General features: G+C 38.9%; 1 protein-coding gene across 2 annotated transcripts in view; it reads left to right on the forward strand.

Annotated features, from left to right (window-relative positions):
* The window catches only part of LOC135467711 (myelin regulatory factor-like), a 62,520-nt gene that overhangs the window by 35,629 nt on the left and 13,012 nt on the right, over positions 1-13,879 (forward strand). For both annotated transcript variants that reach the window (XM_064745530.1, XM_064745531.1), the window contains 6 exons: positions 2,560-2,642; positions 10,351-10,627; positions 11,229-11,368; positions 11,648-11,798; positions 12,139-12,337; positions 12,987-13,063. In XM_064745530.1, coding sequence (XP_064601600.1) covers positions 2,560-2,642; positions 10,351-10,627; positions 11,229-11,368; positions 11,648-11,798; positions 12,139-12,337; positions 12,987-13,063 — 927 coding nt within the window. The remainder of the gene's footprint in view (positions 1-2,559; positions 2,643-10,350; positions 10,628-11,228; positions 11,369-11,647; positions 11,799-12,138; positions 12,338-12,986; positions 13,064-13,879) is intronic.

Below are 13,879 nucleotides of genomic sequence, written 5' to 3' on the forward strand. Positions count from 1 at the left end.
TTTGTTTCCAGATGTTATGCCTTTTCATTCTGCAGTGCTTGTGACCTTCAATTGTTCTTAATGACTTGCTGAAGTTCACATTCGTTAGAAAAGTTTGCATACTGTGTCAATGTACATAACCGAAGAGAGCATGGGTGAATGTAGTGGAGCTCTCTGCAGGCTGTGTGCCCAACGTGCAGTCCCTGTCAAGCTACATTTATGCATATCCATGATCTGTCCTGCCGGTGAAGTCTGCGCACGATAGCACGCGGTAGAATTTGGTGAAGCAGACCTGAGTAGAGGTTAGTTACACAGCCCTTTGCTAAGGACCGTGGTGCCAGGCTGTGGGCTGGTACCGTCCCCCCAGACTTCATAGAGCTAATGTGGGACGGCTCACTGACTGTTTACACAGTGACTGGTTGAGAAACTTCACTTTAAGCCTTCTACTCCAACAGAAAAATATCTACCTGGACATAAGCTCTGGCTGGCTCAGTGCCAAGCTGAGATTGATTCAAAAAGTTCTGAGTTACTTACTTTCCATATATTGGTTTTAAGCTTCAGTTGTGTTTGTGCTGGTCATAAATATGGAAATAGTGAAATATTAATGGTAAAAACATGTACAAGGGAGATGCACAAAGCCCTATTATCCTATGAACATCATTAGGTTGTTCATGCATATGATATGACAAGGTTGGAAGTTTATGATGTATATATGTAACCTGACTTACTAGTTGGAACTGTTTTAAGAGGTTCAGATAAAAAAAATGAGCTAACTTTTGACTTCCTTATTATAGTGGTTTCTGATGCTCAACTTAACAGTTTATGCCAGGAAGTACATTGACTGAGATACACACGCTTTCTAATGCCAAGGCTCTTCTATTACTGTAGACATGAAGATGTTCTGAGCAGAGAATATCATTTCAAAATCTGAAGTATTTGTGCTGGATGTCCAAAAGCAGTTGCCACCAGCTTTAATACATTAGGTGGGGGAATTATGTAGAATGACATTCATACGATTAATGATTTGTAGAATTTGTGGGATATTCCTGTTGGTAATCAGCCACTCATATTTGGGTCTTCAGTGCTATCTAATCACCAGCTGTACATATGTATACATGTATATACATGAGTATGCAAGCAGGCGACCTTCTGAAGTTGAAAAGGGATCTAACAGACTTTCAAGAGCTTGGATCACCCCAAACACTTCGTCTTAAGTAGTACCTCAAAGTAGACTTTGGTCATGTCCCCAAAATACACTTGTTTGTCATGCATGTACATGTTATTCTGAACTGCACCATGAAACATGAATCAAGTAAATGAATCAATAAAACTACAAGCATCTAAGTTTTGTCAGATGACATAATAGCTATTATACATTGAACCTCTATATGATATTACCTGATTTGTAATACTGCATTTCCATGTGTATGTCTTTAATCTGAATGAGTAGTTGGACAGGAATGATAGACATTTGTCTGTCTGTCTGGTCGTGCAGCTTCTCTGCCAACCAGCCAGTCAGGCCAGCACTTAACTGTTGTATCGGTCCAATTGCTCTTACCGACAGAATGGTGTGAAGCTCACAAATATTATGAGACATACTTGAAACATGTACATAGTACTTAAAGCTTTTTTTTCTTATTGAAATAGGTGGATTCTTATTAGATAAGAAATACATGTGCTGATAGTCATTTGCTTCTCTGAGTGAAAAGCATGTTTTGGACTCTTTCTCCGTGTAAATTTTTTGCTTTCAAAAAATGTTCAAAATGGCAAAGGACAGATTTGTACTACCTGAACTATAAATGGTACAAATTGAATGTTCATGCATGTTTTCAGATGGTGTGCATATATTTATTTATGTTGTGTAAGAGAATTCCCCTGAATGTGCACACGACATTAGTGAGAAATCATTGTTGTTTTTTAGATGGTGTACTTCATGAATGTGCATGCTGTTACTTTAGTTAGAAATCTCTTCTTTTTTTTTTTTTTTCTTAGATCATGCATAGATTGTGAAATTTTTTTTAGAAATCTTTTCACTCATTAGAATTTCTATTTTTTAATGCTGTGGATTTGGTCATAACCATCAAGGTAACCCCCCAAAAAACTTTCATATCCTTTAACGGAACTGTAAAACTTCTGAGGTCTGTTGTCATAAACGTTTTCAGTGTCAACTCGTAGACTGAGTTTGACTGTGAGATGTGCAGGATCTGAGATGACATTACCTGATACTGCTCCGCACTGTGGTCAGAGAAAATTCCTACAGAAATGTTAACTGTTGACCTTTTCAATATGCATCCTTTTGTTCAGATCTATCTTTATGTTAGCTGACTTCATATTAAGATGTGGCTCTCTGCTGTAAGTTAATGAGGTTGAACCATCGCAGCTTTTCTCACTCAGATCATTCCATTGGGGTACTAGATTTCCTACCACCTGGGCATCAGGCTGGTCTTGATGGTCAGCTATGAGTTTGGTTGGGTCTGTAAACCTGTTGTAGTCATAGTGTGTGTGTATAATGAAGGCTGCTCATGCGGTTGTGTTGTTGAAATCCCTGTCCACTGACCATATTGCTGTGTATTTCCTCAGGCCCCTGCCGGACAGTCCGCCCGAGTCCGAGGGTTCCGAACCGTACTCTCCTCCTGATGGTCACAGACATTTACACATTCAAGGTAAGACTTACATGTAAATTATCAAATTACCCTGTGTTTTATGTGAAAAAGGTAAGCTGTGGAGACTAGTGAGTGATCCCAAGGATGAGATACTCATACACTTCATCACTTTCCAGGACCGACTAATTCTTCTAACTACGTTACAACACAGGGACAGAACCCCAACAAAACATGAGACAAGCTTACATAGGGACAGGACCCCAACAAAACATGAGACAAGCTTACACAGTTACAGGACCCCAACAAACCATGACACAAGCTTACACAGGGACAGGACCCCAACAAAACATGAGACAAGCTTACACAGTTACAGGACCCCGACAAACCATGACACAAGCTTACATAGGGACAGGACCCCAACAAAACATGAGACAAGCTTACACAGGGACAGGACCCCAACAAAACATGAGACAAGCTTTAAACTGAGGATTTTGCAGTACATAGATACTTAGGAATGACAACTTCTGTATAACTGTATTTCTGTTAGAACTCTTCTTCTAAATGCCACTTACAACTATCCAAATTTTTGCAGTTTACTGCTGTACATTGTGCTTACAGAAATGGACATATATATGGTCATGATTTGACAGTAATGGTCACATTGACATCTATCAATGTTTTTCCCCCGAACACGGGAGAGTGAATGGTGCATTTCCTTTTGATGAAGAAGCTGTATGTATTCTGTTAAATTTTGTATATCTTTGTATTAAACATGTGAATGTGACCAGTAAATTGCAGTGAAAATTTGAGTCGCTTTTTTTTTGACAGGTTTCAGCAGTGCTAAATGCTAAAGGGATTTTCAGTATTTTGAAAAATATATCTGTAATCATGCACAATTAAAATCTGCATATTCATGTAAATGTATCTGTGATTTCTGCATGTTTTATTTGTGAATACCATAGTTATTAACTGTTTCAGTGATAACTGACCTGTATTTGCTTACTTGATCTGGGACACATATATATGGACACATATATATTAGGCCATATGTTACGTATCAACCTGGTACTGACGTACCAGTTCATGCAAAGTTTGTTTGTTAGACAACCTCCAAGTGTTGGACAAACTTTTATACAATGGGACAGATACATATAATACATGTATATATCTCTACATCCACTTGTGCCAAACTTAACCCAGTTTTGGGCGAGACTTGATCCCCAAACATGCATGTAAGCAGGACAGATGACAGCAAAAAGAGGTCTATATTTAGAGTTGGGGTGTAACAGGGTCTATAAGATAGCCCTGGGTAAATAGACCGACAAGGATCTGAGCTTAACTGTTGACACTTCATTGGCAGAATGATCGTTGCAAATAGCCTAGATCATCACAAAAACCACAGGAAGAAATATTTGTGAACCACAATGATTACCTGTGCTTCCAAGAAAGAGAAATTTACTTAATGGATTCCTTTTTACATGTAATATATGGAAATATCCGGACATGTGTATAATAATATATATATATATATATAATTTTTTCCTTTGATTAATGCTACGTGGGTTGAGATATTGTATGTTGGACTGAAAGGTACCAGACTAACCGTGTCAGTACCACCTGCCTTCAATCACCAGTGGAAGGTACCTTGAATCATATCTCCGGGTTTATTTTGATGATCAGTGTTCACGGCTCTACCTGTCCTAATACAACTTTTTAAGTGTAGCTACTGTGTTCTGAGGCCAGGCAGTGGACTGTGTAGTTAGAGATGCTTAGAGGCCTGAATGGCCAGCTAATGACAGTGTGCTCCTGGAGATACCAGCCTTTCTCCCTGGTGGTGTTTGTCTCTGTGTCACCAGCATGTCAGACAGAACATGTCTCCACTGATGACCCTTGATAACAGCACAGCTCTACAGACATGTGGTCAGCGTCCTGGGCAGTTCTCTTCCATTGTCACACTGGAAACAGTAGCCACAAAGAGTGACTGGTGTGATTTTTACATTCCCAACACTAGGTTCAACCTGTATCTTCAACATTATCCACAGCTTGCATGTACCTACTTTCCAGGGCTACATTGTTATTGGAGAATTTCATACCATTGTGTTTGACTTTAATTCTTTCTGTTTGAGGTAGGTGAAAAAGAATTTATGCTCTGATGCTGTGAACAAAGTATGTGTACATGTGCATGTAGATGTCAGTTGTTCTATATGAAGTGTAAGACTTATAATATTTTCAATAAATGCTTTCATCGGTAACTTTGCCATATGGTAATGAAATGGTATCATGTACATTGTACATGTCCATGTTTAAAGGGAGAAAAATCAGTGTGAAGTGCTTAATCTTGGAGTGATCATGCATGTACTGTACCCAGTTGATTTAAGGATGTACAGGTTGATATGCAGAGATATGTTTGAGATAATTTCTGTTGTCTCTGATCTTGACACTCCATTTCTAACTGTTCCAAACTTTTATTCATTTAACTCATCTTCTTATCAGGTCTCCTTTTCACTTAGTGTGCAAGTGTTGAAATCCATTTTAAAATTGTAGATTGGAGACCTGCATGTAGTACCAGAATATTTCTGAGATTCCTGTTGTTCCATACTTGCATTGGGATAACATCATTGTCAGTTCAAGGCTGTGAATTCTGTCAAAGAGCTGGGTATTGCTGTAACAGCTGATGTGATTGCCAAGCTAACAAATCTGAGGTGTCTTCTTTAGATGGAGGAGTGTTACAGAATATTTGTTGATGGCCTGACTCTGATCTTGTCAAATCTTTGTCAGGAATGGGCCTATGCTGTAACAGATTGAGATGAAAGTGGGCTTTGTTTGCAGATGCCCAGAAAAGGAAGGGAGACATAACTTAGTTGGGTGTGAAGGGCTTTGCTTTCTTAGCTCAGCCAGCAACAGTCGTGTTTTAACAAAACTGTGCATAATTATTTTGAGTCAGGGATTGTAGGTTGTGTAAGAGTGACCCATAATGGATTAGCTACAGACTGTGAAGCTTTGCTGCTCTATTCTGTCAGATTTGATTCACACAAAACAACCCTATTGAAGATAAATTTGCCGTATGTTGATCTTCAAGTAGAATCTCTCTGCCATGGATTGTCTTATTACAAAATTCATGACTTAGTGCCTTGTGTATTACAGTTAATGTTGAAGTAAATGTAATTTGGAGTGGTTTCTTAAAAAGTACAAGTACTTCATCAACCAAGCTTTAAACACCAATAGGGAAGTTTGGAGTTCAAACTCTCCTGCCTTCATGGGTAAAAATGGTTATTCTGTTTCATGTTACTTGTGAAAAATGTTAGGCTACGTTTGTAGCCATGAATTCACCGATCACTTGTCTCACCGTGTTCATAGGTATAGATGACACCTCACCATTGTTTGCCTACTTTAAATGATTTTTGGCGTAACTTCTTTCAGACTCCCATGTTATAGTAATTGTGATCCTGCAATAGTTGCTTAACATTTTGACAGGTCAAATGAAAGAATAAACAGATGTTTGGTCTGTGATTATGTGTAGTTTAAAATACACGAGGATTGTTGAGTTCATTTATTCCGTTACTATGCTGTGAGGAGTGTTTATGTTTTTTAACATTTTAGTACTCTTTACTTACACGTACATGTTGTTTGGTTTTAATCTGATAAAATAAAGTACAAGTATGACAGTGAGCTTTTATTACATGCAGTAGGTAAGAGATCAGAAATTTGAAACTATTGACAGGGCTTGTGTGGAAGTCACTTCCTGAAATGTATATTCATCAGGGAAGCTGAACATGTTAGTTCAGCTTTATTTACTTCTGTAGGTAAACTTGCATTGACATGCTTTTATCTTTTCATGAGGAAGTACATTAGAAGTTTTAGTTATTAATGTAATCAGTTTTGGATGATGTAAGTAAAAAAAAAAAAAGTGGGTTCCTTCTAGGGAGTATTTTCATACAAGGTACATGTATATTGTTATGTAGGCATGTTTATTACCTGAATTTAAGGCTCTTGGATATGACCATGTGCCGGAAAGTTTTAAAGCCATTTTTCTGTGAGAAGAACAGACCAAGGTTTGGCTGGTCCTTGTTGTTCCCTGACCACTGGTTTTTGAGGATGTGTACTTTACATGTATAGCTGGCTAAACATCTGGCTGTTAGCTAAGGCTCTCTGATGTTAGGAGGTAAAGGTGATTTTGGCGGGCAGTCTGTTCTGACAGGGCCAGCATTGCTGGCTGTGTTATGTGGTTCCCTGCGACTCCACTTCCAGCTATCTTGGCCTGGTACAACTATGTACCTAGAAGACAGGGGAGCAGGCCGGAGGCAGCCTCTGATCACTGCCGACTGTTGACACAGCTAAACCTCTCACATCCACAGGAGGTCACATTAAGTGTGAAATGTACACGGCAGGAGCCCTGGACCACCAGCCGCAGAATTAGGCAAACCGTCAGAAATTGAGGGAAAGCCTTGTTGTTGTGTAGATGTAATATTTTGAACAAAAGTTTTGAATATTTAGTAAAAGGAAAACAGAAGAAGAAAAAAAGCAATAGTTACAACTACTTTATGACTGTTCCAAAATATTTAGTGTAAAAAGTGGATTACCTCTGCATGCTCAAAACAGCATTCAGGTTGACTTAGAGGATACCTGAAAAGGAGATCTGAAACAAAGATAACTTTTCTATGCCAAATAAAGAAAATTGTGCCCAGAATTTTTGTTAAAAAAAAATCGTTTTGGGGGTATTTTTTATACCTGTTCATTACCCCTTTATGTTATACATATTTTCCGTCAATGGTCAGAATTCTCCATTGTTGATTTTGCTCGGAACTCGGTGAACACCCCTGAAATGCCCTGAGCCCGGTAAACTGTGTCGCTATAGTGTGGATACGGTGTCATGTATACCGATACCACATGGCTTCTTCGGGACAGCCTAGTGCCCCCTCTGCGCCCTTACATCCGCTCCGATTAAATGTGTTCCCCATACTTCTGCCCCCATTCAGCCAGACTCATTCAGTCCATCCTCCACAGAGTTCTTTTTGAAACAGGGATCATCGTTGACGTCACCGCTGCAAGCCACTTAATTTCCCGACTGGCCACTAGAGCCTTAAGAAAACTGTACTTTGAAGCCATTTTTATCCCCCAAAGCGAAAGTTGAAAAATTTGTTCATCCTGTTATATGATACCACACATCATAATATGCACATTAAGAATTAAAACCAAAGCATATCATGTATCCTTAAGCTGTATCTTTCAGAAGATTTAAATTGGGGCAGTATGATTTGCCAAAATTTACACATAAACTAAGACATGACCTCCAGATATGCATAGGGTTATTTTTTAAAATGATTTTTGCTTTGTATATTGCTCAGAAGAAGACCCATTTTTTTTACAAACTGCAAACAAGATATTTTTTCAAATAATGTGTAGGTGGTATTCTTTTGTGTTTTTCCTTTATGGTACAATATCCTGGAGGACAACAGTTCCTTTTGCCAGGTTTATGGAGTCTCTGCATCTGGTTAAGGGGAGATAACCAGTTACAAACTATCATGTTCATTTAGTTCAAATATCCAGGAAGATTACATGTAGTTATTTCCCTTCACATTCTCATCTTCAAATCACCTACTTGAACAAAATAAGTTACATAATTTGACCCATTGTGACAACCTGTAATACAAAAGGTCTGGTGAATCATGTGATTTACTGTAAATCACATACAATTTCACCCTACCTGTATATGAACTGTAGTACAGAAGGTCTGGTGAATTATGTGATTTACTGTAAATCACATACAATTTCACCCTACATTTATAGGAACTGTTGTACAGAAGGTCTGGTGAATCACATGATTTACTGTAAATCACATACAATTTCACCCTACCTGTATAGGAAGTGTAGTACAGAAGGTCTGGTGAATCACGTGATTTACTGTAAATCACATACAATTTCACCCTACCTGTATATGAACTGTAGTACAGAAGGTCTGGTGAATTATGTGATTTACTGTAAATCACATACAATTTCACCCTACATTTATAGGAACTGTTGTACAGAAGGTCTGGTGAATCACATGATTTACTGTAAATCACATACAATTTCACCCTGCCTGTATATGAACTGTAGTATGGAAGGTCTGGTGAATCACGTGATTTACTGTAAATCACATACAATTTCACCCTACCTGTATATGAACTGTAGTATGGAAGGTCTGGTGAATCACGTGATTTACTGTAAATCACATACAATTTCACCCTACCTTCATAGGAACTGTAGTATTGAAGGTCTGGTGAATCACGTGATTTACTGTAAATCACATACAATTTCACCCTACCTGTATATGAACTGTAGTATGGAAGGTCTGGTGAATCACGTGATTTACTGTAAATCACATACAATTTCACCCTACCTTCATAGGAACTGTAGTATTGAAGGTCTGGTGAATCACGTGATTTACTGTAAATCACTTACAATTTCACCCTACCTTTATAGGAACTGTAGTATGGAAGGTCTGGTGAATCACGTGATTTACTGTAAATCACATACAATTTCACCCTACCTTTATTGGAACTGTAGTATGGAAGGCCTGGTTAAATATCCTGTCGAGTTAAAGATGGTTAATTGTAAATCACATATCATTTCAACTTTTTTACCATTTTAGTACAACAGGGCAAATAGTTTTTGAAAAGCTCGGTGAAATTATAGATGGTTTTCTGGTGCTTGTTTCACAAAACTTGTGTAGCCTTCTTTGGTTTGTTAGGCGGCTAGCCAACTACCCTAAGTAGGCTTTCAAAAATTAACAGTGTCTAAGGCTTAGCTATCTTACCATAGCCTACTATCAGATTGCTTAATTTTCTGCAATTTAATTACCAGAATGATAATTGCAATGATAATTGTTAAATTGGCTTCAAAATATAAATAAATTAAATATAAATAAAATAATACAGAAAAAGGGTAACTTCTTCTTTTTCATTTTTAACACAGTTTGCAAACAAAGGACAGTAACTCTCAGTAAAGACCTTCATTACTGATAGGAGCTGATTTATTCCTATTTTTTTCAATCAAGAAATGAACTTTCAAAATAGGACTCATAACACTTCTTTTGACAAATATTTTCTCTTGCCCATCTTTGGATGTGATTATGGGTTTTGGGCTATATTTCAAAGTCTAAGACAGAAGTGTAGTGGATAACCAAATATTTTCTTTGTAGAACATGTTAGACAAAGCCTCTAGTCAGCTGAGTTAGCACTTTAGCCTCTGCCAGCAATTTACCTCTGCCAGCACTTTAGCCTCTGCCAGCACTTTAGCCTCTGCCAGCACTTTAGAAACTATTCCATGTGGAAGGAGATTTATATGTTCATTTAAGTTAAGTCTGCTAATATTCTGGTTATTCTGTTGGAGGCAATGTGTCATAGCGTCTCGGATTAGGTATACTTGCCAGTATGATTCATATTAATTTGAGGCCTCCGTGCTAGTACAGCTCAATACTCAGGATTTGATCGCTGTTTGATCGCTGTGAGTTCAAGTCCAGCTCATATTGGCTTCGTCTTTGGTCGTATGTGGGAAGGTCTGTTGGCAAACTCCAGATGATCGTGGGTAGAACCCGGTTTCTTACCCACTATGATGCTGTCTGCCACCATATAAGTGAAATATTCTCAAGTTTGGCATAAAATACTAGTCGAATATTTGTAACAAATATGTCATATATAATCCACATCATTTTATTTTTTTAATTCTGCTTACTTGCACAAAAAAAGGTATTGTACAATAAATTGCTTTGCTTCATTTTTCTGGACAGATTCCAAATCCAGCCTGGCCAATGGGATGAGTGGTTTGTCCCAAGTGCAGTCCCAAGTTCCAGCTCAACCTACCCCACAACAGCAGCACATGTATTCACCCCACCACCGACAGCATCCTGCTCCCCACACTAAAGGTTTTACAAGTTACCTGAGCAATGAGCCACCCAAACTCAACCATCTGCCCAGCAGCACCCAGCCATCCTCAGCGGGGTTACAACAGATGCCTCATCATTACATTCACCCTCCAATCCTACCACCTCATTACAACACTGCGGGGTGAGTATTTCAATTACATGTATATACATGTACATACGTTCTTGTATATTCTGAACTTTCAGAGTTAGAGTAAGTAGTGTCTGTATTTGTTAGGAATGGAAATCCCAGGGTGTCAAATCTGTGGTTCTGCTTGGCTGAAGCTTTGTTTTCACGAATAAGAATCAACTTCACAATCAGGCTGGAATCCTAGGGAAGGGTGTGGCTTTTAATCAGAAGATGTGTCACATACCTGGCTAATGTTCGTGGTTTACACAGTACACTGGTCTCTTTCACCCATAATCCTGTGGTCTTTGGATTGAAAAACTTTTGAGCCAAGCTTATAACACCAATCCATGGTTAAGAGCATGAATTCATGTGTTAAGTGTGTTAAGTGCATGAATTCATGTGTTAAGTGCGGGAATTCATGTGTTAAGTGCATGAATTCATGTGTTAAGTGCATTGAGTGCATGAATTCATGTGTTAAGTGCGTGAATTCATGTGTTTAACTGACATCCTGAAGGTTACTTAGCCCATGTGAATGTGTACACGTGGGCTGGCAGTGTGATGATGTTTGTGTAGTTGAAACAGAATTGTCTGCAGTGTTCTCTGGTTTGTCTGACAGGCTCCCTCAGCAGCAGGCTGCCCCACCCCAGCCACAGCCTAAAAAGAGGAAGCATTCAGACTCCCCCAATAACACGGTCACAGGCTCCATGCTGAGTGCCATGAATGGCGTCTTACCAAACATCAAACAAGAACCTCCAGGTAAGGTATAATAAGGCCACTATATGTGAAACATTTTCCCTGAAAATTATAGTTCTAAAACTTTAAGTGAATGGGAATTAGTCACAGATAAATGAGAAATTGCCGCCTGGTATTACTGTTCAGTCATCTTTGAGTACAGCACTAACACAGACGTTAATCAGTGGAAAGTTTCACAAAGTGATTTTGGAGTTTTGGCCTAAAACAGTAATCCAAGTCTCAGGGAGCACTATGGATAGTGAGCGTATACATCCCGTACAATTGGCTGTTATCTTGTGGTAGGTTATCTCCCTGACTGTGATGATGACTACAGTTCTTATGACATGGGCGATTCCCCAGGCAGCTTTCTGGATGGTACCTACCAGGTCATCAAATGGCAGGCCTTCCAGCCCACAAAGTGGTCTAACTTGTGTGATGAAAACTGCAAAGAACTGTAAGTGCACATGATCTAAGCTTCTGAGGAAAACTGACATGCTAAAAATCAAACTTTTTTAAAAACAATTTTAAAGGAGTTTTTAGGTATAGTATTTCCTAATTTCTAACCTTCTTTCTTTAAGTACCACATAAATCCCTATAAGCATACATACATATATTTTTTTTTCTTAAAAGTACATTACACGAACAGTCTTTTGCTTTAATTTGCCAAATGTGAAGATCTAAGCATGTTTTGATTGTGGAATGATTTGTGCTTTTCAGCCCCACTCCCAGCTATAGAGTGGACAGATGTGAAGATCTAATCATGTTTTGATTGTGGAATGATTTGTGCTTTTCAGCCCCACTCCCAGCTATAGAGTGGACGCAGACAAAGGTTTTAACTTCTCGGTACCCGATGAAGCCTTCGTCTGTCAGAAGAAGAACCATTTCCAGGTGACAGTACAGATGGGGATTGCAGGTCACCCCAAGTATGTGAAAACACAAGATGGCAGCATTAAGAAAGTGGATAATTACTTTCTGCATTTCCATGGGATCAAAGTGAGTACTGTATTGCAACAAACTGGTTGAGCTGAAGAAAAGTTTCCTCCAAGTTCGAATGATTAGTATAAGTTCATATGTACTTCTGTTTTTGTAATATAAGTTCATATGTACTTCTGTTTTTATAAGAGTAGTGAAGTTTGCTTGAGGGAACTATTACTTTTGATTTATTTATTTATTTATTTGATTGGTGTTATACGCTGTACTCAAGAATATTTCACTTATACGATGGCGGCCAGCATTATGGTGGGTGGAAAACCCACAACCATCTGCAGGTTGCTGGCAGACCTTCCCATGTACGACCAGAGAGGAAGCCAGCATGAGCTGGACTTGAACTCACAGCGACCACATTGGTGTGAGAGACTCTTGGGTCATTACGCTGCGCTATTGCGCTAACCAACTGAGCCACGGAGACCCCTATTACTTTTCATGACTTCTGAGTAAATATTGATTTCATGTACAGAAAAGTAACATATAGCAACATGCACTTGGACATATTTACCTGTACAGCTATGTTTTGTGAAGAAAACTAATACATGAAATTGAAATTCCTGGTGCAGGCAGAAATGATTTTAAGGGCCTGTATTAAGCCAGCTTTTCTCAAGAAGACAGAGAAGACCTGCACTATAATTGGATTTTTCCATTTCAGATGGAGTCCCCAAGCCAGCTGATAAAGATTGAGCAGTCACAATCAGACCGAAGCAAAAAAGCATTTTACCCTGTGAAGTAAGACAACGATATGACGCATCCTGACAATTTTGTCAGAGTAAAGTGTAGTAAATTGTACCATCAAAAGTACCGATGACGTTAACGCACAAAGTCATCTTGATTTCGTTGGTTTACAGCGTAGCAAAGCAAAATATTTTTACTCCCTGCGAGGTAAGACAGTGATAATGGTCAGGGCAGAGTGTAGCAAATCAAAACATTTTTACTCCCTGTGAGGTAAGAGAGCGATAATGGTCAGGGCAGAGTGTAGCAAAGCAAAACATTTTTACTCCCTGTGAGGTAAGACAGTGATAATGGTCAGGGCAGAGTGTAAGCAAAGCAAAACATTTTTACTCCCTGTGAGGTAAGACAGTGATAATGGTCAGGGCAGAGTGTAGCAAAGCAAAACATTTTTACACCCTGTGAGGTAAGACAGTGATAATGGTCAGGGCAGAGTGTAGCAAATCAAAACATTTTTACTCCCTGTGAGGTAAGACAGTGATAATGGTCAGGGCAGAGTGTAGCAAATCAAAACATTTTTACTCCCTGTGAGGTAAGAGAGCGATAATGGTCAGGGCAGAGTGTAGCAAATCAAAACATTTTTACTCCCTGTGAGGTAAGACAGCGACAATGGTCAGGGCAGAGTGTAGCAAAGCAAAACATTTTTACACCCTGTGAGGTAAGACAGTGATAATGGTCAGGGCAGAGTGTAGCAAATCAAAACATTTTTACTCCCTGTGAGGTAAGAAAGTGATAATGGTCAGGGCAGAGTGTAGCAAATCAAAACATTTTTACACCCTGTGAGGTAAGACAGTGATAATGGTCAGGGCAGAGTGT

The sequence above is a fragment of the Liolophura sinensis genome, chromosome 6 (assembly GCF_032854445.1).
Source record: "Liolophura sinensis isolate JHLJ2023 chromosome 6, CUHK_Ljap_v2, whole genome shotgun sequence".
Taxonomy (NCBI): Eukaryota; Metazoa; Mollusca; class Polyplacophora; order Chitonida; family Chitonidae; genus Liolophura; species Liolophura sinensis.